General features: G+C 39.9%; 1 protein-coding gene across 1 annotated transcript in view; it reads right to left on the minus strand.

Moving 5' to 3' along the window:
* LOC132846967 (MAM domain-containing glycosylphosphatidylinositol anchor protein 1) overlaps positions 1 to 25,726 on the minus strand; it is a 187,379-nt gene that overhangs the window by 101,605 nt on the left and 60,048 nt on the right. Inside the window, exon 4 of the mRNA XM_060871801.1 lies at positions 18,599 to 18,773. Within this exon, the coding sequence (XP_060727784.1) occupies positions 18,599 to 18,773 (175 nt within the window). The remainder of the gene's footprint in view (positions 1 to 18,598; positions 18,774 to 25,726) is intronic.

A 25,726-nucleotide genomic window follows, 5' to 3' on the forward strand; every position in this document is an offset into this window, starting at 1 on the left:
TTTGTGTAGTAACAGCGTTTAGCTCAGGAGTTATTGACTCGGGAAACTCCAATCTGTGAATATGTGCCAACTTCCCGCTCCTTCAGTTCTCTCCAGCGCTGGAAAGCTGATCCTATATTAACACGTCCTACTCCTTACCTTATCGTAAGTCTTTCTTCGCTTTCTTTCTTTGTTTTTATCCTCCATGTCAATGTTAAAACCGCTTTCTGCTAATGTCACACATGCACACTGAACACTCTCTCCGCCCATATTGACAAGACACGCCCCTTTCTTCTCATTGGCTACACGTTTGTTTTGATTTTTAGTTTGTCATCCCGACTCAGTTTTCTGAAGCATTCTCAAACATTGGAGACCCCGCCTTTAACCCGTTCGGCAATTTCATTGGTCTAATGAAAGCTTCATGCCGCCAAAAAACTGAGCACGTCACAGAATGTGTTTTTTTGAAAAAAAAAAAAATTGAAAGCGGGAAAAATCTATATATTAGCCGCGTCATTGTTTAAGCCACAAGGTTCAAAGCGTGGGAAAAAAGTTGCGGCTTATAGTCCGGAAAATACGGTATTTATATAAAACAGACAGTTGTAAAAATTTCATTGCATGTCATAAAATTATTGTAAGATAAACATTTTGTAAGAGGTGCAAGAAAGTCTCCAGCATCCATTTGAGATTTGTCCAAGCCGCAGTTTTTTTGGGCAATGGTAATTTTTAATTTATTTTTATTGTTTTTTTTTTTTAAATCCAGACATTACAGCGAACCTTCCTTCACCAGCCAGAGTCGTTATCCGTTCTCTATTCAGCTATCCATCAGTGGATGAAGGTGCCAGCAAGCATCCTCAAAGCGTACAGTAACCAGAAGCTGACCCCAGGCAGGAAACACGATTCTCTCAGAACTGTCCTCTACAGATTTTTGTCTCCACTCGGAACAAGTGAATCTAATTGGACGTTCTCCACAGGACACACTTATTCCTCACACTTCGTTTATACGGACCTGACGAAGACAATTAACGGAGGCTAATCCTCTTCACTGGAATGTCCTCAAGGCTGACCCCAGGTTAAAGGTCAGTCTGTGAAGGTTGATGGTTCCAGAAACATCTACAGTCTAGATAACTGGCCAAGGAAGCCGGAGAGAACGAAGATCAAAGCCAAAGATATTTCTCACTGTGTGAAATGTTAGAATTGATTCGGTCATGAATTCATGGTGCATTTGGGAAGGGGGAGTTGTATGTGTGTGTGTGTGTGTGTGTGTGTGTGTTTGCTTGCTTTTTCCTCTGGTGTGCATGAAACCAATATCGGCTCCAAAAACAAACAAAATAAATTTCTTGAAGGAGTGAATGTTGTGACTGAACTTCCATCCTCTTTCAGTAATCCAGTCAATTCAAGCCACAAAAACATGCTTTGGTCTGCAGATGAAACAAAATCCCTTCCTCTGTAACTGTTAAAAAAACAAACTCATGATAAAATAGAAGTGACTGCGTTATTGTTCTATCGAGCCGGCATCTTCAACCGAAAAGAAAACACCAAATAGGGAATTAAGCACTGTTTGGGATCGGTTACTATGGCAACACTGCTTTAATTGACCGATTACACTTTACTGCACTTTTCTTCATCACACATCATTTACACTTAACTTGTTTTGTCGACGTTCCAAAAAATGATAAATTACTGTTTAAGTATCAGCTACAAACAGTCATTCAACATCCACACACATACACACACAAACATCCACGCACACACACAAACATCCACACACACACACCCCAACACAAAAAATACACACACACCTCAACACAAAAATACACACACACAAACATCCACACACACACACACACACACACAAACATCCACACACCTCAACACATAAGCACACACACAAACACACACACCTCCGCACAAAAACACACACAAACCCCAGCACATAAGGACACACAAACATCCACACACATACCTCAACACATAAGCGTGCACACACAAACACACACATCCCCACACAAAAATACACACACACAAACCACAACACACAAGCACAGACACACACAAACATCCACACACACACACATCCACACACACAAACATCCACACACACCTCCACAAAAAATACACACACACACCTCAACACAAAAATGCACACACAAACATCCACACACACCTCCACAAAAAATACACACACACACACAAACCCCAACACACAAGCACAGACATACACAAACATCCACACACACACCCCAACACATAAGCACATACAAATATCCACACACACCCTTCAACACATAAGCGCACACACACACACCTCCACACATAAATACACACTAACACATAAAAAACACACACAAACCTCAACACAAATATCCACACACATACACACCTCAACACAATCACTCACACAAAAACATCCATACTGTACAAAAATATCTACACAAACATATCCACACACACCTCTACACAAACATCCACAAACATATCCATACGCATATATCTATATATACACACACACACACGAAAGAAATAAGAGCTCTATTCTTGTAGGAACACTAAGCTGAAATGACTGTGTCTCAGGTTTCTGGCTCCTATGTGGTGAGTTCTTCTCAAAATAACTCCAAGGTCACTTCTCTTAGCACTGTGGGTCTCACATGAGCACAGTGCTAATTAGCCACAATGTGATTAAAAAAAAAAAAAAAAAAAAAAAAAGCTAATTTCAGCGGAATCTCTAAACTTTAGAATGGATGGAGTTCCAGTGTCTGACTTTTAGCAGAAGCGCACTGATCCCTGTTTGTGTCATGGATAGCTTGGACAATTTCCCTCCACAACACTAGGGGGCGTTCCAGCAGGGTTTGTTTATATTCGGTGCCATGTGCTCCTTCCTGCTGCTCCCCTGTTTATTCCTCTTGTGTTCTGTTACCTCACTTTATCGTGTATATGGCAAAAAATATATATAAACAAAAAAAAATATATAAACACCTTAGCATCGTACGTATGTGTGGTTGTTCTATACAATTAAAGACACGGTGTGTTAAAGTTGGAGTAGAAGAACCTGAGTGTCCTGCACAGAGCCCTGACTCTGTAAAGCTAAAGCTCTTGTAGCTAAATAAACACAAATCCCAACAGCCACGCTTTAACATCTAGTAGAAAGCCTTTGCAGAAGAGTGGAGCTTATTATAACGGAAACGAGGGATTAATCGTTGTTTTAAAAAACACACATCGATGGTCCACATCAAACACACATTGATTAGCCATATATTACATGCTCCTCGTTCTCTTGTCTCCTGTTTATCCCTAGTGTGTATGTTGGGCTTGTTATTTTTAATAAAACCCCAATCCCTGCATTTGGGCTTACGGTTTTATCCGAGCAGCATCCGATCTCACAAAAATCATGCTGTAGGTCAAGAGCTATATGTAAATATTCAAATCAAACAGAGAAAACTTGTCATCTCAGTGACAGAAAGGCTACGGTACCTGAAATAACCGTTCGTTACATCTGTGATGCGGAGAAAAGCATCTGAGAAGCAACGAAGATCTGGAAATATCCCATCAAGCCCGTGTAGCCTCGAGTCTCCGCAACTCACTCGGTGCGTTTGCATTTTACGTTGCAAAAACTTTACAGACTGTTGAGACCAAGTCAGTTTTATTCAGACTTTTTTCACACTTTAGCATAAACAACAAAACAAACAAATAACCGTTGGTCATTTTGAGTCGTAATTTATATACGAACGCACTAATTACTTGACCGGGTGCCAATACTTTTGTATGTGCCATATCTAACATCATGACACTTTTTGATTGCGCACAACATTTACATCGGTAAAGATCGGTGTTTATCGGTGTTTATACAGTTTGAGTTTGTACAACCCAAGAGCTACTTTTTTTAAGTTCAAGATTTTATTCGTTGCATGATGTTCATTTTATGATTCGACATCATCTGGATTCATTTAATGATTCATGATTCGTTTGTTTCGATATAAGAAACAATTCTGACGTATCATTTCTCTCTGCTCCACACACACACACACACACACACACACACACACACGCACATACACACACGCACACCCCAGCTTCAGGTGAAAACCTTCCGAAAGGTCCAATTTAAAAAAGTAATCAATTTCTCGTTATAATCCACTGCTACACATCTCCGTCTCACTTAGGATGAAGATTAGGGACAAAGGGGCTGTAGCTACACACTGCATGGTCAATATATTGGCAAAGGACACATTTGCATCCAATTAGAGGTTTATACTGGCATGACTAAGCACATGACTCTTCTGACTATATATATATAAAACACATTCTGACTATTATATATATATATACAGTGCCCTCCACAATTATTGGCACCCCTGTTTAAGATGTGGTCGTGGACTTCTAAAAATTCTAACCCCTTTTTTTTTTAAACAACATGGAACCCAAAACAAGAGAGAAAAATCCAACCTTTCATTTAAGTACATTACTTTGGTGGTAAAAAAAAATATAAAAAAAATCACACATTTAGAAAACAAATAACAACTTGAAATCATGTGTCCCACAATTATTGGCACCCCTGATGTTAATACTTTGTACAACCGCCTTTTGCCAACAAGACAGGACTTAATCTCCTCCTATAACATTTCACAAGATTGGAGAACACAGAGAGAGGGATCTTTGACCATTCTTCTTGCACAATCTTTCTAGATCATCCAGTGTCCTGGGTCCTCAATTATGCATTCTCCGCTTTAGCTTTAGCCACAGGTTTTCGATTGGGTTGAGGTCTGGGGACTGAGATGGACATGGGAGGACCTTGAGTGTGTGACTGCTGAACCATTTTTGTGTAGATGTTGTCACATGTTTTGGATCATTATCCTGCTGAAAGACCCAATGACGACCCATCATACAAACGGTGATATAGCCAAAATCCTCTTAAATATAAATAGATCTCTCTCTATCTCTCTATTTATCTATGTGTGTGTGTACATATATATATATAAATATATATATATATATATATATATATATATATATATATATATATATATATATATATATATATGTACATAAAATCCTATTAGTACTTGTGCGTGACAAATTACATATTAGCTACTGATTACACTATGGCTAATTAATTCTTCTGACATTAAGACTTTCCTTAAAATAAAAAACAACATCAGTCAGTGGTTGATTACTGGAAAATCTGCGTTATTTATGTGATGAACTTGACATTCAATTACAGTGAGGCAAACATCACTTGAATCAAGCATCATTTATACAATGAACGCTTAGGATTTAAAAGAAAGAGAGGCAGAGAGAGGCAGAGAGAGAGAGAGAGAGAGAGAGAGAGAGAGAGAAAGAGACAAGGGGCTCATGAACCTAAATGTGTAAAGATTTCTCCATACATGCTCAGGTCTAGCCTCAAAATACAACAGATTCATATTAACTCGGTGCACCGAGATCAAGATTAAGGTCGACTGCCATCTCAGGATGTGGGAAAAAAATTTGGACACTACGAAAAAGCAGGTATACACGAAATGAATCCATTAATGAGCAATAAGAAACACGAAAACAGCCATTATTCTATTGTTATATAATTGGCAGTAATAACAAGGCCAGCGATGACTCCCAATGGAATGTATATCAACAGTCGAAACACTGTATGTAGTTTTTTTCCCTTAATAATCCTATTCAGACAAATCAAGAAATGGTCAGGATGAAATATTTAATTGATTGAGAGATGCTAGAAAATGCTGGACAAAATCTTTATCTAATCTAACAAGAAAAAGACAAAATTGCAAAACTCAGCCAATTATCAGGCGATTTTTTTTTACCAAACAATGTCTTTTATCTACAGGTTTAAAGGCTTTATCATTAACGCTCCTGCTTATAATAATAAAGAAATACATACTCCTTGTCTAAAGAAAAATATATATTGCTGGATTGAGTCAGTAACACTATAACAAAATGATTTCCCCAGTAATGTGTAGCTCTGGAATAAATACAGAAGCAACATGGTATATGTCATTTACTGGCAGTATAAATGTGTATGAAAGAACTCAATGGACACAAGATAAGCTTATCACCTTGAGCAGGCACCTCCCCAAGTCTCTTAGTTGACATTACTGCTAGCAGGGAGGCAGTTTTCAAAGACACTGACTTCAAGTCAATTTCACGCATAGGCTTAAAAAAGGACAATGTTCAAGGATGGAGAAAGCTCATACCCTTTAGAAAGACAATAACAAGCCTATGGAAACGGACAGACACCGTACACACCACTGAGGTGTGCTGCGATAGCTGCAACATACACCTTCAAACAGAGACTTGTTGAAATGTCAAGATCTGAGGAACTTGGCAATGCCCAGGTTCCGGATGATAAGGTGAACACCATTTGCAGAATAATGGACCATTTGATAGGATCTCTTGCATTCAGAAGTGTTTCCTTGATTGCTGAGTGGATGCTTCAGTTCAAACCTGCGGACATAGCTGACCTTGTCGAGGATGCCTAATCTCACACTTCAGCACTGAATGCATCGGTAGTTGGTGGAAAGCAAGGTCTTAATAACCATCTCAAAGCCATCTCCATATGTAGGGCTCTGTGGTCTAGTTGCAAACTTTTGCACGGTGGGAGATTAATAAAAGTAGAGACCAGCTGTGGGCCAAAATACGTAAATGATGTTAGGCCAGTGTAGGTAGAGGAATTGAGGCCAGTTGTGTATGTAAAGACAGTTAGGGCAGAATATGTAGAGCTAGAGAGGACAGTCGTCAGTGAGGACTAGCATCCTGTCCTAGCAGCCTAGCTATGTGAGATTAATTAACTGGTAAAGATGTCCCCACATTCCTGGCCAAACCTCCCACATCAGAGCTACCTTCAAGGTGTAGACACCACTCCTTTGGATACGCCTTTGTCCATGACACTATTTCACAGCCCAGACAGAAGGATCAGGTGTGGATAGACTCCAAGTTAGAGGTCTTCACGGGTCCACTTAGATCCGAAAACCCGAGGTCCGACCCGAGACCCGAGCGAGTTCGGGTCTAAAAGTTTCACGTGTGCCTCGGACACGGGTCGGGTATAATAATAGCGCCATCGGGTCTCGGGTAATTTAAAATGAATGTGTTTTTACCGAACGGACCCAAGAAGACCCGAACTACTTTATCTTGCGTGTGTGCATCGACTCGAGTCCTTTTCCAACCTCTCCTCTATTTGCCAAGACCGCTTACGACATGTCGCTTACGACAGCTAATTTTCGTTGAAACAGACCTGACAATCAATTTTTAATCCACGCTGTAAGCGGTTACTTTAGTGTAGAGTTATGCAACATTCAGGTCCAGTCGGGTTAAAAAAACTTGCCAAAGGGTCGGGTCGGACTCGGGTCTAATTTTTTCGGGTTTGTCTCGGGTCGGGTCTTTCTTAAAAAAAAATAATAAATTATGCACGTCAGGTTCGGGTAAAAAGTGATTCGGGTCACTTCGGGTCGGGTACATTTTTTTAGACCCGAGAAGACCTCTACTCCAAGTGCGAGGTAAAATGAGATATTTCTAAATAAAGTATCTTCCAAAGAGATACTGAGAACAAATTACTGTCTGTTTGGTGTATTCTCTAAGCTCCCAAAGTAGGTGAATTGTTATGTTAAACGTTAAATTGCCTTTAAGTGCCTCTTGTCCTACAACAGACCAACGTCCCATACTCAACGTGTTCCACACCTCATGCTCCGAGTTCCTTGGATTGGCTCCAGATCCACCGGGACCCTGACTAAATAAAGGAATAACTAAAGATGAATGAATGCAGATGAGTAATCATCAACATCATGGTCATGATTTTTTAAAAATTTGATCATTGAGAAAAAGCTTCAATGCTTGACTCATCTCATCACCTGAAACGATTAAACATATCGGCATACGACAAAAATATATACCGCATCCTATGAAACAAAACGTTCTTTACACATCAAATCCTATCATATCATTTCCTTTATTTTACAAACAACAGTTACGGCATTGGTGTCCAAGCAAGTGCTGAGAAAATAATGCTATCTGAGTTCAAATCTTAGTACTGTCCTAAGACCTTAAGCATGGCCCTTAACCCTCAACTGCTCAACCACATGCTTAGATTGTACCCTGCTTGCATAAAAGTGAATAAATGAATAAATCTAAATGTAAATGGAGCTCAAAAGGTTAAAGTTCTGTCCAAGTATAAATCCCAGCTCTGCAACACAGTTACTATTGGGTCCTTAATATGGCTTTAATTTCAGCTTTGATTGCATCGTAGGTTTTAAAAGAAACGAACATGTCGTGTGTCGAATATGTCGTGTTGAGGTGTTAAAGTTATGTCACAGAAGAACTTAAAGTGCTTTTAAAAATATGGGCCTTTTCATCACTGCGTGTTTCATTAGTTTAATAGTATTTGTGTTGTAAAAATAGATCTTTTTAAAATAATAAGCTTCACAAATGAAAGCTCTATAACACAACAGACTGACCGCGGCGGTGTGATACGGCTCTGTGCAAAGATATTGATGGAATAGTGGATCATTTTCTAAAAACATTGCCTCTCAAAGTATCTTATACCACAGTGATTTGGAAAGAAATACCATTTTCGACGTATTAATGAACAAAACACCACATTTTCGGACTGTTTAAAAGAACATTTAAACGATATGCGAGATTCTAGCAGCGATAAACAACCATTCTATTTCCAGATATTTCTCTCTGTCTTAGTTAGCAAAAAAAAAACAAAAAAAAACCCACAACACAATGTTATCTAGAGTAGAGAAATTGAGGCCAGTTGCTAGTAGGCCAGTGGTGCTTTGCTAATATTATGAACAGCAGCTATGCTAATTCCTCTCCAATGCTTCTATTTTTCTACCCGTTCCGAGGCATCCAGAGATTGTATTAGCTCAAGTTGTGTTCCGTGCCATAAAAATTTCATCGAGATGAGGCCAACCCTATGAGGATCCTGAGACATCTGTAGATGTACCAGTTCCCAGTTGGATTTCACCAGTTTGAAGTATTCAGACATTATAAAAGGAGATGCATGCAACTCCATGTGGTCTTTGAGGACAACAACCCCAATCAATACACAATAGTCAGACTGTATATATATACAGTATAATCACACCCTCCAGTGTCACCTAAATGAGGATGAGGTTCACTTTTGAGTCTGGTTCCTCTCAAGGTTCCTTCCTCCTCCATCTAAGGGAGTCAGAGCCTCATGCCACAGAGACCTTTTGATTCCTGAAGTCAAGTGCTGTGGTATAAATATGGTTAAAATGACAGCTAAGCAACATACGATGTGGTTCTAAAAAGAAGAAGAAGAAAAAAAAAGGCACTACATTTTGTTAGGAAAAGAAGGATCATTTAAAGTCTGAGTTGTATCGTACACACACTGGTTTAGAAACAGAAAAGCCATGTTACGTTAGAGCTCGGATAAGAGACGGCGAGCGAACGTTTAATGTTTGCCTTTACACATCCTGATAATTGGCATTTCCTTTCCGACAATAACAGCAGTTGACGAGCACAGGGTTCAAAATGGTATTCTAGTGAAAATGCCACAAGTGCACAAGGTTGGAGAATATACTGTTTTCTCAGAGAGAGAGAGAGAGAGAGAGAGAGAGAGAGAGAGAGAGAGAGAGAGAGAGAGAGAACAAAGGCAAATGAGAGAATGGAACATTTATGAATGGCCTTTAATTTAATTTAGGCTTCAACTGCACAGAACGATAGAAACGATGAAGTAATGAATGATAGAGATCCTGATTCATCCTTATTATGAAAGGTCTGTGTCTGAGAGTACGAAATTAAGATTCAAGCCCATAATCAAGCCAAATAAGTAAGTAAGTAAGTAAGTAAATAAATAAATAAATAAATAAATAAATAAATGCACACATATGTATGTAAACATCTTCCAGAAAACCATTTACACATACAACCAAGTAGGTACATGTATATTATGAGAACCAATACGGTTATCAGTGCTAACGAGCCATATCGCGAGTCTACGAGTTCCACAGAAATGCCGGCCTCCGGTTTTAACGAGGCTTTGTTCTGCTGCGAAGCCTAGAGATATTTATTAGAAGCATATGAAATTTTCATACGGTGTAAAACATTCCCTTTCATCCTGCAGCCCGAGTTGCGGCCCAGGCAGGAAGCGCGTCTGGAAGCTCAACAGGAGAAGAGCTCTGAGGATGAAAGGAAAGAAGACAAGGAGAAATCTGGGACGTGCCTTTGGGTGACATCAGATAAAAAAAATAAAATAATGTAAAAAAAAACAAAAAAAAAAAAAACAGCACAATGAGGCCTTAATTTGAGCTACGGTTAATGTTCACGTCAAACAACTCAGGAAAAAATCTCAGTGACTTTGGCACTGGTTAGAGGTGCCAGATGGTCTGTATGGAGTATTTCAGGAACTGAACATCTCCTGGGACTTGCACAACAGTCTCTGAGATTTACACAGAATAGGGGGGCAAAATGATTACGGCCAAATTTGTTCGTATTCAAGCTAACAGGATGGCTACAGTAAGTCAAATAACTACCGTATACAACCATGCTGAGCAGAAAAGCATTTCAAAAAAGGAAAACACACGAAAAATTAAGGCTGATGCCCGAAAAGCCACTCTGGGGTCCACTGGAATCTGAAGCTGCACTGGGCAAAGACTCGCCCAAATTAAGTTTTTTAAAGAATGACAATTTGATAGCTTATTCAAAGAGTTGTCATGAGAAATATAGGATTTCAAAAAGCCTTTGGCGGAACTATATCATCACATCGTTTGAAAGATTCTCCTGCAAAGTTTCCATGATAGACGGTGCCAATAATTTTGCATGGCTAAATGACTACTGCATTGTTAAAGGAGGCAATAAACACCAAACAAAAAGCTTATTTAAAGTGCACGCTGTGCATAAACGTTCACTTCATCAATGATTATAAACTCATAAAAAGTGAACAGGGGAATACACGGTGCGTCTCTCGAGTCACCTCTGAAGTTCAGTTGATAGATTTAGTGGCGCAATTTGGAGCAATAAAAGCAGCAAACAAGTATAAATTAGACGAATGGGACGAGCGGTCCGATAAAAGATTCGCACCCCGTAAAAATATGCAGTAAATCACAGTGCGGTACGTTTTAGACTATCAGCTTGCACGTACAATCCAAATTGTAAGAACATCTGCATGGCCTAAACACACAGTCTGTGTGGCACTTATTTCCAGGCATTTCAGAACAGCGTAACAGATATTGCATCATCAGGTAGGCGTGGCCTATTTAATAATCTAACCCTAATCCTAACTCTAACCCTAACCACAACCGTAGTTTTTTGGTTGTTTATTTGTTTTCTAAAATAAATCTACCTGTATGACTGTTATGTCCTTTGCAGTATGCTGTTTTTTTTTTGGAAAGAGGGCGGTTTTTCCAAGACCTCCAGAAAAACACGCCCACTTTACGTCGTGGTAACGAAACCCCTGGAATTTAGTGAATGCCGTCCTTCTAATTATTACCAAAAACCAGGAACCCTCTCTGTAAGTTAGCAATGTTTTTTCTTTCTTTTTTTTTACTTCATTACACTGCCTAGCTCTCTCTCCTCTGAGCACTTAAACGCCGTGTGCTTTCAGAATTTAATGGCTGAAAAAGGAAGAAGCATAGGAATGCAAACATGCAAAAAAAAAAAAATCAAATAAAAAACTTTCATGTTTTTTGGCTCCGCCAATTAATTCTCAAGGTTCTAATATTGTGGGCTTGTTCGCTGTCCTTGAATGGGTGAATGTGGGTGTGCTCTTGTAAAGCTCCTGACTGAGCTCCAGCTCATTCTCATTCTCCCCTGGTGCGTCTGCTCCGTGCCCGGCACAAGGGGCTCATTGTGGGCATTGGTGGGGCGCCATGTCCTTAGAGTCTCGCCCACCTTTCCTCTCCTCAGCTTCCTTCACAGCGCTAACCCGCTTACAGTGAGCGCTTGCCAAGCCTTAACACTCTCAGCAACACAGAATTCATCTTCCTCAGCTAAAATAAATAACAAACCTCGTTCATTTTGTCTTTCGATCCATTCCGTCACTCAGCGTTCACGTGGTGAGCATTATACCAAAAGCTATGGATGATGATTGGTAGACTTCGTTTAACATCGTAATCTAAACATCAAAGACGTCTTGATTGTGCATCATGTTATTCCATACCAAAGTCTACACCATGATACGATATTACACCGACAAAATCGTTCCTGGTGAACCTTTGCCCTGGAGAAGATTCTGAAGACTGCTGCGGTCCTGAGTGACACCAAAATGAGCACAATCTTCTTCTTTATTATAGACTACTTTGTTGTGTTTTTGAGCTAGGCTTTTGAGTTAAATTCTAGCTATCTAGATAATATCTATGTGCGTAAGGTCGTGTTATTCGTCGTGAGCTGTTTATGAAGAACTTTCCAACAACAAAGGGCCTTTTTACACCTGGTCACTTCGTGTGTTTTCTCTGATCCGATAGCTATCTGATTTGTTAAAACTGTTCCATTTACATTAGGCCACATAAATGCGTCTTGGCGAATCGGATATCGATCCGATCTTTCTACTCCCACCCAAAATGCAAATATATTTTACCTCATTTCCGGGGTAATTGAAATGGAACACGCTTTGGTGTATGCGGTTTTCAGAATGCAATCAAAAAGAAGACGAAAAAACTTGTTACGACGGTTATGCTACAAAAAACAGCGTTTATTTAACAGTGATTCACGACTCGTGAGTCACCTGCGAGTGACGTACTTCCGTTTGGGAGGAGTAAAGCGTATGTGGCTTGAACAACCACATTCATTTACACCTGTCCAGTTTCATCTCAAACCCAGACCACCTCCTGAAGTGGTTTAAATGATCGGATTTATATCCGTCTCGAAAACGTTTCGGAGGGCATTTAGACCTGGTCTTTTTACCATCAGATAGCTATCTGATCACAAAAAACGCATGAAGTGACCAGGTGAAAAAGCCCCACAGAGTCATCACGGAAACATAGACGAGGGGATTTGAGCCAAGGCATTGTCAAGCTCAATAAAAACAAACCAAATGTCCTACAAGCTAGATTGAAATCTCAACACAGCTGAGAAACATCCTGTGCAGAATCAACCCAATGTGTCTAGAGTGAATTCGATCTCTGCGTCTTAACAGGATTCGTTTCAGTTACATATTGGCATACTGTCAGTTTCGCTGCCGACCCAAAGAATATCCCATCTTCTAAAACTACCCTAATGTTCCATTTAAAGCTTCATATGTGGTCTTTGAGAATAAACATGAACGTAAATATGTCCTTTTTTGGTAGCTCAGATTGGTTTACAAAGGCAGCTGCTAATCAATAGACTTCAATGGTCTTGTTTGTGTGAAGAGGATCCTGATATGTTCTGAAGCGTCCTCTTATCTGCAGATCATTTACAAAAGGAACTGAATATATTTGATCTGTCACGGCCACCGGGGCAAAACTGTCAACAATTACCGAGTAATCTCTAAGGTATGCTGCTGCTTTTTGTGCAATTCTCAATTGGTGCTAAATAAATCTGTAGCACACAGGATTCAGTTCCATCCATTTTTATGCGTACAATGCTTTGAACGGTAAACAGGATCTTTCTGGAAGTAGCTTTAGATGCTTAACAAACAAGACAGCCGGTCTTGTTGACGGTCCTGGGATGAGCCAAGATAAGTCTTTATGATTATAGCAGCAGTTTTTCTGTACAAAGTTTATAGCACCCATGTAAGATTATGCACCAAAGCAAGGATAATACCTGAGGATAAACTATGGACCCCTAAAAAAGTCCTTGTCTATAAAGATCTCTCCGTCTCTCCTCCTGGAGAAGCTAGGCTCTATGAAAGGGTAATACAATCCAATGCATGCTTCCATACATGGAAAAAACTGGTGTCCGATTTATCTTATTGATTCTGGCTAAATATAGCCAATCAGAAAGCTTTAAACATCTCACAGCCAGGCTAAACTGTCAGGTATTATCCATAACCATTGATCCCAGGACAAGCTGTCACGGTGTCCCTGATTGCCTCAGCTGTTAATAATGCCATCATGAGGTTTGTGAAGGTTGATTGATTTGGAGAACTTTTACCTGACACCTTTCTACACAGCGTTTACTGTGTAAATATATATATATATATATATACACATATACGTTGGTTGGTTGGTGTTGTTTTTTTGCCCTGTGTGGGCTTATTAAAATTGCATGCTGCTTATCACCACCTGTAATGTCATTAGGATTAAAATATGCACACAGTCAGCGAACAAGCTGCATCCAATTTTGTAAGGGAGCTCACACTCTGGTAGGCCATGCGTGTTCCTGATCCATAAATATGCATCTGATATCAGACTTGCGAATAATAAACCAGAGCTGTTTGCGTTTCTGTTTGCTAGCGTCCGTCCACCAAAATTTCACCAGGAACATTCCAGAAATGAAGCGTCATTCAACTGCCATATAATTTGGCTAAGGGATTTTTGACTTGGATTTTTTTTTTCATTTTAAATATATATTTATGTGCTTTTTTTTATCATTTTATCATTTTCTTTTAATTCTTGCAATGGTGCGCTATGTGGCAAAAATCTTGCGTCTATTAATCAGAGGTTTGTTTGTTTTGTTTTTGTTATGTTTTTTAGATAAAAAAACCAAACAAGTTCTGCAAAAATAAATATATTAGTAAATGCATTTTAAATAAACACTAAAAATATAAATAATAAAAATAAATAAATCATAATCGTTATTCGTTTCTATTTTAATATTACATTTTTTAATTTATTTAATTTCAAGTTTCGTATATTTAAGAATAATCCAACACTTAATATCTGGCCTGCGATGGGTTGGCACTCCGTCCAGGGGGTATCCTGCCTTGATGCCCGATGACGCCTGAGATAGGCACAGGCTCCCCGTGACCCGAGGTACTTCGGATAAGCGGTAGAAAATGAATGAATGAATGAATGAATTAATTAATATCTGGCAGTTCTATTATGTGTTTTTATTATTATTATTATTATTATTATTATTATTATTATTAGACAAAAGTGGAGGAAAAATGTAATTAACAGAGGAAAGAAAGAAAGAAAGAAAGAAAGAAAGAAAGAAAGAAAGAAAGAAAGAAAGAAAGAAATAAATAAATAACTATTCTTTGTGTTTGGACTTAATTGGGGTTGTCGCAAAATTATCCCTTAGCAAAATAGACATCTCAAATCATTTACAAATAAAAAAAACAAACTTGAAAGACATGACTGCATAAGTATTGACCCCCTTCTCCGGTGCCTCAGAAGTCGCATATTTATTTCGTGGAGTCAGTCGCTGAGATCATCTGTGTCATGTGATCTCAGTGATAATGCACTTGTTCCTGGAAGACCCCAGAGTTTAAAAACTATGAGCCAAGAAAGTCCAAGAAAAAGGTTTAATCAAGAAACGTATTTTGCTAAAAAAAAAAAAATACACTGTAAAAGTCCCACAAAGCGACGTTAAATACGTTATTAAAAACGATTAAGTACAGCACTACAGGAGGCCGTCCGTCAAATGTGTAGATTTTTTTATATAGATTCCTAACAGATTATCTGCAATTAAATCCATTTCACATCCATGTTGTAGTTCAACCTCTGCTCTCTAATACAGTGCTCAACCCAAGCAGAAACTGGAAATACATCGGCAGAATAATAACAAATGATAAACGAACAGTCGCGCTATCCTTCACTGGAGAGAAAGGCTTCCTTACCTGAGTGTGGCTGGCTGCGAGTGTAGTGTGAAAAAGCGAGCAGGGAATATGGGGGATTGTGGGTCAGAGGGTGCATTGGAGTTTCTGAACCAAGTCCATCCCTATTGTAGAGGCATGCTGCATTTTCACCACTCAGTCACCTACTGTCTCACTGGCCAGAGTGCCTGGATCGGAGTCAAGCCTGTCCACATGCACAACCATTTCTGTGTGTGTGTGTGTGTGTGTGTGTGTGTGTGAGTGCACAGTGATGAGTCTAATCAAGTAAGCTATATGAATGTGCTTGCGAGCAAATGTGATGCGTAGATCTCTTGTTAAGCGTTAGGGTGTGTCAAAATTTGTACTAATGAATTAGTGTGTGTGTCTTAAAATGTAAAAGTGGTGAAAGAGTATGAAGGATGAAATGAGACATTTTTGTGTGTGTGTGTGTGTGTGTGTGATGTAGGAGAGTAATGAATTGACAGACGCGTTTTGATCAAAATCAGGGGATGTGGTAGCTCAGTGGTTCAGGTGTATAAATTGAAATGTAAATGTCTTTGTAAATTACTGATACTCCTTAGTGCTCTCTCTCATAAAGCTCTACATGTTTTGATGTTAACGGCCCCTGTTTACATCGCATGTTTCTGTGAAAGTGGTCACAGTAAAAACACAAAGCACCGGTCATGCCAATCCTCCCGCAGGCAGACTGCATGGAGACAACAATCTCCTCCAGAGACGGAAACGGTGTGAAGATGAAGGCAGACAAATCCCTCGACAGTGTGAATGCCTGTAAGACGGAGGGTCAAGATTTTTTCTTCCTCTTGTAGCTCGTATTAATCTACTCTACTATCACATAGGCTGTTCTGAGAAAGGAGAGACGGCAGTGCAGGTCAAACTGACTCTGGACTCTCATTCAGCTCTAACAAAAGAAAGGAAACCACCTGATGCGCAAACTCTTAGAGAGCCAGTTTTTCAAAATGCTCCCTTCTTATAGTTCAGGCTGTTTTATATTGATGTGCTTCTCGGCCTTGTTCTGGTATTTCTCTCTCTCTCTTACTCTCTCTCTCTCACTCTCTCTCTCTGTGTCTGTCTCTCTCTCTCTCTGTGTCTGTCTGTCTCTCTCTCTGTGTCTCTCTCTCTCCCTCTTTCTCTGTGTCTCTCTCTCTGTGTCTCTCTCTCCCTCTTTCTCTGTGTCTCTCTCTCTGTGTCCGTCTCTCTCTCTCTCTGTCTGTCTGTCTCTCTCACTCTGTGTCTGTCTCTCTCTCTCTGTCTCTCTCTCTCTCTCTCTCTATATATATATATATATATATATATATATATATATCTATATATATATATATATATATATATATATATATATATATATATATATATATATATATATATGGCTATGTCTGCTGGGAAATAATTGTTTATCCAGACAGACAGACAGACAAAAAAGAAAGAAAGAAAGCTTCATGTTCTTTTTCATGTACAACAGAATTCAAACTGGTTTATACCGGTTGATGCTGGTTGAGTTGTTCATAGTCATACAAATTCATTTACAAAACCTTGCTTGCTTGCTTTCTTCTCCCCCTTGACACTCTTTGATTCCTTCTTCTTCTCCCTGTTTTCCTCGTCTCCCCATGTCTTATCCAATAACAGGGTTTGGTACAACAGGAGACGGTGTGTGTGTGTGTGTGTGTATGTTTGCGCTGTATGTGGAGGGAATCTGTGCCCTGCTGCTTTGCCCTGGCTGACTCTAATTGCCGGTGCCGTGGTGCCAGAGTCACCCAGGGAGCTGAGGGGAGCCGGCGGGGTAAAATTAAACAAGCATTACATGTCAGGAGTGTTTACTCTCAGAGCTGCTGTCAGCGTGCTCCTGTTTATCTGCTCCACAATTACCCTGTGCCCCCAGGGAACCCCGCGGGGCAGGACAGAGTGAGGAAGGGCTCCCTGTAATGCGAAACTAAAAAGTGATGGTAGTCCCTGTCACATTCCCTGCGTCTCTTGATTGCGCTGCCATCTGTGCGCACACGTCTGCCATCAGGAGGATCCCGAAGCGCGAAAAGTGGAGGTTTGTGTCTGTCTACATGCAGAATGTTTATACAGTTTAAATTTACGATTGTACTGCCGTCAAACGTGTAACAGTGTCTCGGTTTAAACTTCACTTCTAATCTGCAGTGACATCGTAGAGCGTGATCGTAAACTTGACTTTTTGATATCAGGTCTTTTGGTCTGTTTACACAGCGGTTAACAGTGCCATTGGGAATTAGCTTAGGAATCCTTGCTTAGGAAGCTTAGTGCTTCGTCACTGTTTGAGTGTGTCCAGCTCTCCAACATTCTTAATCTCTACTCAACTCAAATCAGCTACCAAAGCATTAAGATTCATGCTAATACCTCAAGTAATGCCATCGCTGCCATTAACAACTCTTGTGTAACTTTTGTTTGCTCTGTAAAGTCAGAGTTTACGTCAACCGCTGACTTCTCATTAACTAACCCGCAGTTGTAGATATAACATGTAGATGTGACAGATTCTTGTGATATGTGGTTGTGCACGTGGTGGCTATGACCTCTGACCTGACCCCTGGCTCAGTGGGACAGTAGGTCAAAGATGATGGGCAGCACGGCAGATCGCCCCCATACACACATACATACACACACAGTGGGGCAACACTGCCTGAACGGACACTAACACAGACACACTGGATCCTCCCACTTTACCCGCTCATACTTTCCAGGAGTATGCAAGTCATCTCAAAAGGAACTGTGTGATGTAATTAATCGCACCTCCTGGACCTCAAGTGCAAAACTCAACCTTCTACCCTCAACCCCTTCCTTTACAGTACATTTAGATTCTTCTTCCTGTTCCTGGAGGATAAACATACTCCTGGAGAGCTCATTCCATTCTATGCTTCATGTTTTTTTACGCTCTCTTTCCTCTCCAGAGAGAGATGGAATGATGGGAAGTGGAGGGATCATGGTCCTAGCACTTACATTGCACATCTACCCGGATGGACTTGATGGCAGCCACCCCAACCCCGTTCTCGGCCTTGCAGTAGTAACGGCCTCCCTGCACCCTCTGGATGTTGTCGATGCGTAGGGTTTCATTGAAGATCGGCGTGTCTTGGAATTTGTCTGAAGCGCTGCCCGCCGTCTTGGTCCAACGCACCTAAAGAAGACGACAACAAAAGAAAAACAAATTACAGGAGCTGCTTGTGAGCCAGACTTTGAGCTACTGCTGAAGAGTTGGCTACTTTTCAAACACTTCATCGCTGCCTGCCATTAATGATGACCTGATATCACAAAGAGGAAGGTTTCTTTCTCTGACTCTGCAAATAACCAACCATAGATTGTTGAGTTTTTTTCTAAGACAAGAAGAAGAAGGTGTGCATGGAGAAAATTCTGGGGTAGAAATGCGACCTCGTTTCACATGAGGGCAACATGCTACACTAGAAAGCAAAACCTTGCACAGACACGGAATGGAGTGCTTTCCGAGAGTAATTATGGAGTGAAGAGTATTTGTAGATTATTTACTCTCACACAAATACAAGAAAACAGTTACAAATCACAAATGCTGTGATGCTACAAAATTACAAAGCCTGTAAAATATTTTCTCCATTTAATAAATCCATTTTTTTTAAGCATAAAGAAGTCACTATGTACAACTGCTTGAATCCGCTGCTACGACTTTGCTGTCCAATGCTGTTTTTCCCTCTTGCACGAATTTCTGCACGACACATCTGTGTGAAATTTGGTGCAAAAGTCATCTGTGCACCCGTAGAGCTACAGTAGGGGCCAGGCACTGTTCAAATATCAGACAACGTTTGGCCAATAAAAAGAGCTTGTTTAGATGGGTGACTTGGAATGTACCAAGAAAATATGATCTCACCGTCTATTAACTCCAATAATCCCCCCTGTGTGCGACTGCTTTTTCACGCTAACAAAGTGACAATATCCTAGTTTAAAAAGCCAAGAGTTATCCAAGAGTTTTAAAGTTTGCGTCCCCGCCGGACTGAGGCTCTAGTACCAATTTAATTTATAAGAATCCTGTAGGTTAGACAGCTGAAAGTGGAGCAAAGAAGAATGAAACAAGATGGTATCACCCTAAGGAGTGTTGCATTACAAGCTAAGTTAAGAGGTATAAACACTTGTGCGACCAAAAAACTTTAAAAAAAACAAATTAATAATAAAAGGAATAGGGGGCGGGACTACAATAACCTTGTTGGATAAATCCCATGAAACCTTTTTACCAGTACACCCATGTCAATCAATCCATCAGTATAGAGTCAGTATAAAGACAATCAGCCAGTATTAAAAAAAAACCATTATGTTATGGCCATGAGTGTGATGTAAAATGAGCCAGGACTCTGTTGGCTTTCAGTGTAAGACACGTGTTTTTCCCTTTGTTGATAATCTTACACAGAATTTTAGTGAGTGAAGATGCCACCTGGGGGGCACGGTGGCTTAGTGGTTAGCACGTTCGCCTCACACCTCCAGGGTCGGGGTTCGATTCCCACCTCCGCCTTGTGTGTGTGGAATTTGCATGTTCTCCCCGTGCCTCGGGGGTTTCCTCCGGGTACTCCGGTTTCCTCCCCCGGTCCAAAGACATGCGAGGTAGGTTGATTGGCATCTCTGGAAAATTGTCCCTAGTGAATATGTGTGTGTGTGTGTGTGTGTGTGTGTGTGTGTGTGTGTGTGTGTGTGTGTGTGTGTGTGTGTGCCCTGCGATGGGTTGGCACTCCGTCCAGGGTGTATCCTGCCTTGATGCCCGATGACGCCTGAGATAGGCACAGGCTCCCCGTGACCCGAGGTAGTTCGGATGAGCGGTAGAAAATGAGTGAATGAATGAAGATACCACCTTATGAACAAGGACTTGGAGCATCTCAGAGAGCAGAAATTTGAAAGGTTTTTGTTGGCAAAGGAACATTTTGGAGCTATTCATTCATAATACATCTAAGTAAAAACAGAAAATCTATGAAAAACAACAAATTAATGCCTTAAAGTCATGTTTGTCTTCTTTCATATGAGGTATTTAACAGCACTGCTGAGTGGGACATGACAAAGGCATTTACTGCTGAAAACGGACACGACAAAACCGAAGCAAACTCCGTTTTTAAGAAGTTGAAGGTTGGTGAAAAAAGACCTGACATGATTTCTTACAAAAGCCTGCAATATTAATAGGAAGGTGTAAATCTTTTATTTCCACTTTAATGGACAGAAGTTATATTTTAGATAAAGTGAATTTTAAAAAGTTGTAGGTCAATGGGACAGCGACTAAGATTAAGTATCAAAGAGCAAGGGAACATTATGAGGAGCTGAGGAGTCACCTTAACATCACAGACACGATGGTTATAACCATCCAAATCCTCATGGCATGTCTCATTCCTTTTAATGCCCTAAACCTCTTCAGAACCCCTTTTTTTTCACCTTCACTCAGATCTATGGTGAAGTAAAAGTGCAGCAAACAGCACAAAGCAAAGACTCTAATCTCTGTGGACCGCTAGCCGTGATTAAAGCTCCCCTGTTATAATCAGGGTCACCCCTGTATGCGAAGTCGCTCGGGTGGGCAGGCAGCGCTCGGAGTTGGCAGGGGGAAGGTTAGGACAGACACGCAAAGGATTATGGGATTAGGTAACCTGTAAAACGAGAGGCTTTGTGTATATTCAGGCTTGTTTGCCCATGGATTTGGGACGCAGCTGTTCGCCATTGATCAGATAGACAAGGTGAGAAATTAATGAAGAGAGAGAGAGAACGTGTAGAGTGGGGAAAAAAAATTGCTCACTAGGAGGTTTCATGGGTATTTTTCAAAGTGCAAAGTGCTTATATTTTGCTGGAATTGGACAAATGTTATTTAGGAAAGTCAGTCTGATGATGCATTGCTTAGGTCCAATTTTTACTGAGTGTCAACGTTACAAATTACAAGCCACCAAATCCAATTTGTTTGTTTCGGAGAGCACTGTAAAGCATTTCCACGTCGGTCGATTAATTAACGACGCAGACTTGTGCACGTGAACTAGAGCGAGGAAAGGCTAGAGTTCGTTATTTACTTAACACGCAGTCGAAACCTGATGAGAGTAGAACATTTATGGAAGGAGTCTCCACTACGAGGGAGTCATTCGCTATTCAGACCGAGCTTAGTGACCGGGTATCGTCGTTCTAAACCCTGCTTTAAATCCTGGGATGAAGATCATGTCACAGAAGTAAAATAGAAATGTGTTAGAACTGCTTTTTAGGTCACAGGGATATGAAACTCTGCTCTCAAATAAGAAGAACATTAAGTCGGGTTTAGAAACGGAGGCACAGGATAAAAGTGAAAAGAAAAGAAAAAAAGATTCTTGCACGTACAACATGTTAACATTACATGTAATACAAAATAAGTTAAGGACTGGGTTGATTTCTCATTTAGTCTGAAAGTTCAAGTGGTTTAAGGAGAATTATTTATGCTGTATTATCTGGATTAAAAAAAATTATATATACATTGTAATATATATATATATATATATATATATATATATATATATATATATATATATATATATATATATATATTACAATGTATATATAATTTTTTTTAATCCAGAAGTATATATGGGGGGGCACGGTGGCTTAGTGGTTAGCACGTTCGCCTCACACCTCCAGGGTTGGGGGTTCGAGTCCCACCTCCGCCTTTTGTGTGTGGAGTTTGCATGTTCTCCCCGTGCCTCGGGGGTTTCCTCCGGGTACTCCGGTTTCCTCCCCCGGTCCAAAGACATGCATGGTAGGTTGATTGGCATCTCTGGGTGAATGAGAGTGTGTGTGTGCCCTGAGATGGGTTGGCACGCTGTCCAGGGTGTATCTTGCCTTGATGCCCGATGACGCCTGAGATAGGCTCCCCGTGATCCGAGGTACAGTAGTTCGGGTAAGCGGTAGAAAATGAATGAATATATACACACATTACAATGTATATATAATTTTTTTTAATCCAATATATATTAAGATTAAAACCAGCCCAGACCTGCTTTCGTGTAGGATTTCATTTATGCTGCTGTTTTTGCAAATGTCAAGAACATCCAAGCACCAATTCGTTGTAGGACATAAATTTATTTTTTTATTTATTTATTTTTTTAAATGAAGACGTTTTAAAAGAAAAAAATTAAAAGTCTAATCTGACTGCTCAGAATGTTACGATAATCAAAGCTTTCCACCAAGTCAAGACAGAAGACGTTTCGCGTTCCGGTTTCTCGGCATAAACTGGATTTTTGTCTTATCAAGTTGATGAAAAAAGGTTGATGGTGACTTTATCACTCTAAAACAGGTTGCATGCCCTTCCTGACTTCGGCTTTCATGTTGGTTCTCACAGAGTCCCCCCCCCCCAAAAAAAAAAAAAACAACAACTACAAAACACATGTCATCTCTGTTCCCTTGCTACCTTTTCTGCGAGCGCTTCATCCCGTCCCCCTCTCCCAACATTCAGGACAGCTTCCAGCTGCTTTTATTCCATCAGCAACCTGATTCATTTACTGAGGCAAAGACACACGAGTTAGTTTGTTCGAAAAAAGGCCGATAGCCAAAAAATTATAGAATGTACGTAGATCTGTAATAATACTGTAGCTCTAGGACATTTTACTGTGAATAATCTCGAGCAAAATATTAAATGTTCTTGTCACGGATGGATAATCGTGTCTCACACACACACACACACAAGCACTGCAACACAACTCTGTAGCAGTAGGATAAGATTTGTGGTTATTAGCAGTTAAACGGCATTTACTTAAGGAAACGTGTTGCTTGTTATGTACGTCTGACATGGATCACGGCCATCGTGAGCAGTCGATAATGATAATGAATGGGGAAACAAAGACAGTCCTGACACACAGCACCCGTGAGCAGTCGGGTGTCCAACAAAGCACTTGTTTTCTGACACGTTCGTTTTTATCCACACTTTTGTTTCCACAATCATAAGCTAGACTTATTGGTTAAACATAACAGCTAGTCAAAACAGAAGGCGAGGTCAAAAACAACAAACGGCAGATGTCCGTATCCAGAGTGAGGAGATAGGAGTGGTAGTAAATGTGGTAATAGTATTAGTAGTAGTAATAGTTGTCGTACTAGCAGTTGTAGTAGTAATAGTAAGAGGAGGAGCAATAGTAGTCATTGTAGTAGTACTAGTAACATTAGTAGTGTAAGTAGTAGGTGGAGGAGGAGTAACAGTAGTAAAATGGTAGTAGTAGTAGTAGTAGTAGTAGTAGTAATAGTTGTCGTACTAGCAGTTGTAGTAGTAATACTAAGAGGAGGAGCAAGTAGTCATTGTACTAGTAGTACTAGTAACATTAGTAGTGTAAGTAGTAGGTGGAGGAGGAGTAACAGTAGTAAAATGGTAGTAGTAGTAGTAATTGCAGAAGTACTAGTAACACTAGTAGTAATAGTAGTAGTAGTAATAATAGCAGTAGTAGGAAGAGTAACAGTAGTAAAATGGTAGTAGTAGTAGTAATAGTAACAGTACTGGCAGTAGTAATAATAGCAGTAGTATGAGTAGTAACAGTAGTAAAAGGGTAGAAGTGCTAGTAATAGTAGTAGGTGGAGCAGTAATAATAGTAGGAGGAGGAGTAACAGTAGTAAAATGGTAGTATTGGTAGTAATAGAAGTAGAGACAGTAGTATTAATAGCAGTAGTACAAGTAACACTAGTAGTAATAGTACTAGTAGTAACAGTAGTAAAACGGTAGTACTAGTAGTATTGAAGTAGAGACAGTAGTAGTAATAGCAGTAGTTCTAGTACTAGTAGTAAGAGTACTAACAGTAGTAAAAAGGTAGTAGTAATAGTAGGAGGAGGACTAACAGTAGTACTAGAAATAGTAGCGGTAGTAGCAATGGTAGTAGTACTAGTAAGAGTAGTAATAGGAGGAGGAGGAGGAGGAGTAACAGTAGCATTTATAGTAGTAGCAGGAGTAATATTACTTGTAATAGTAGAAGCAGGAGTAGCAGTAATAGAAATAAGTTAGAATACATGAACAGATTAAACAACAGTTCAGAAATGAGACTTACCCCATCAGTACTATGTACAACCTTGTGCTAAGCTAAAACAGATTTTGCATGGCATTTTGAATCACAAACTTTTTGCTATGGACATTTTTGACGTCTTAGTAGTTTTGTCTTTTATATTTACTTCAGTTTAATGATGTCAGAGTTGGGAGTATTAAGACTGATTTGTTTACCAACTCACAACATCCGGAGCAGCATTCAGTTCTGATTGAAATTCACTTCTGTCAGAAAAGAAAAAAATTAGGCATAAAAATCAGAATAAATGCCCCATCTTACGAAGCATAAGCACATCCATGAGTTGGTGATGTTCTTATGATTAACCCTCGGATATTTACATCCGAGGGACGTAAATACTACGGTGTCGGATCCTGAAAGCTGTCGGACGTTTAAAATATGACGCATCCTTGTCGCATGAATATCATGACCTGCAGAGATCTAATACCTGGGTATTTCTACTGAAATCAAAACGCTTACTCAGAAACCTCCTGATGGGAATCTTAAGATAAACAAGAGGACCAAAACCCATCTGCTTTATTGATGTGCGGCAAAGAACGAGTGAGTCACCGATTAAAGAAGACATGACAGCCGTTAAGTGGATTCTCGACTTTGAAATGTGACACTCGGAGTAAATTAATTCATCTGAGCAATTAAAAGGGAAAGAATAAAGAGAACGGCAGAAGATCGGCTGGATGGAAGGAGATCACAAAGCGCCAATAAGATGAAGGAGAAGAAGAGGGCGAAACTTATCTGAGCGGTGTCCGATTTTGCTGCTTCATCCCTGTTTCCCAGGATGGTTTGTACTAGTGTCATTCGATTCGTCCAAATCAGGTTACATGCGTTAAAACAGCATTGCTGAGCAGTACATCTTTCTGAACACAGTGTAATGTTATGTACAAAATTACAATTGGCAGAGAAAATGTTTAGTTTTTTTTTTTTTTCTGCCGTAGAGACATTGTGAAAAGAAAGAGACGCTGAAAAGAAAGAATTCCACTTGGATTTAATCGTGTTGGAACAATCGCGATGAAACTAATGATGGAGGGAACGTCGTTATGGAATGAATAGTCACAAAAGATACATAAAAGCTTGTGCGCTGTTTTAGTTC

This window comes from Tachysurus vachellii, chromosome 6, assembly GCF_030014155.1.
Source record: "Tachysurus vachellii isolate PV-2020 chromosome 6, HZAU_Pvac_v1, whole genome shotgun sequence".
Lineage (NCBI taxonomy): Eukaryota > Metazoa > Chordata > Actinopteri > Siluriformes > Bagridae > Tachysurus > Tachysurus vachellii.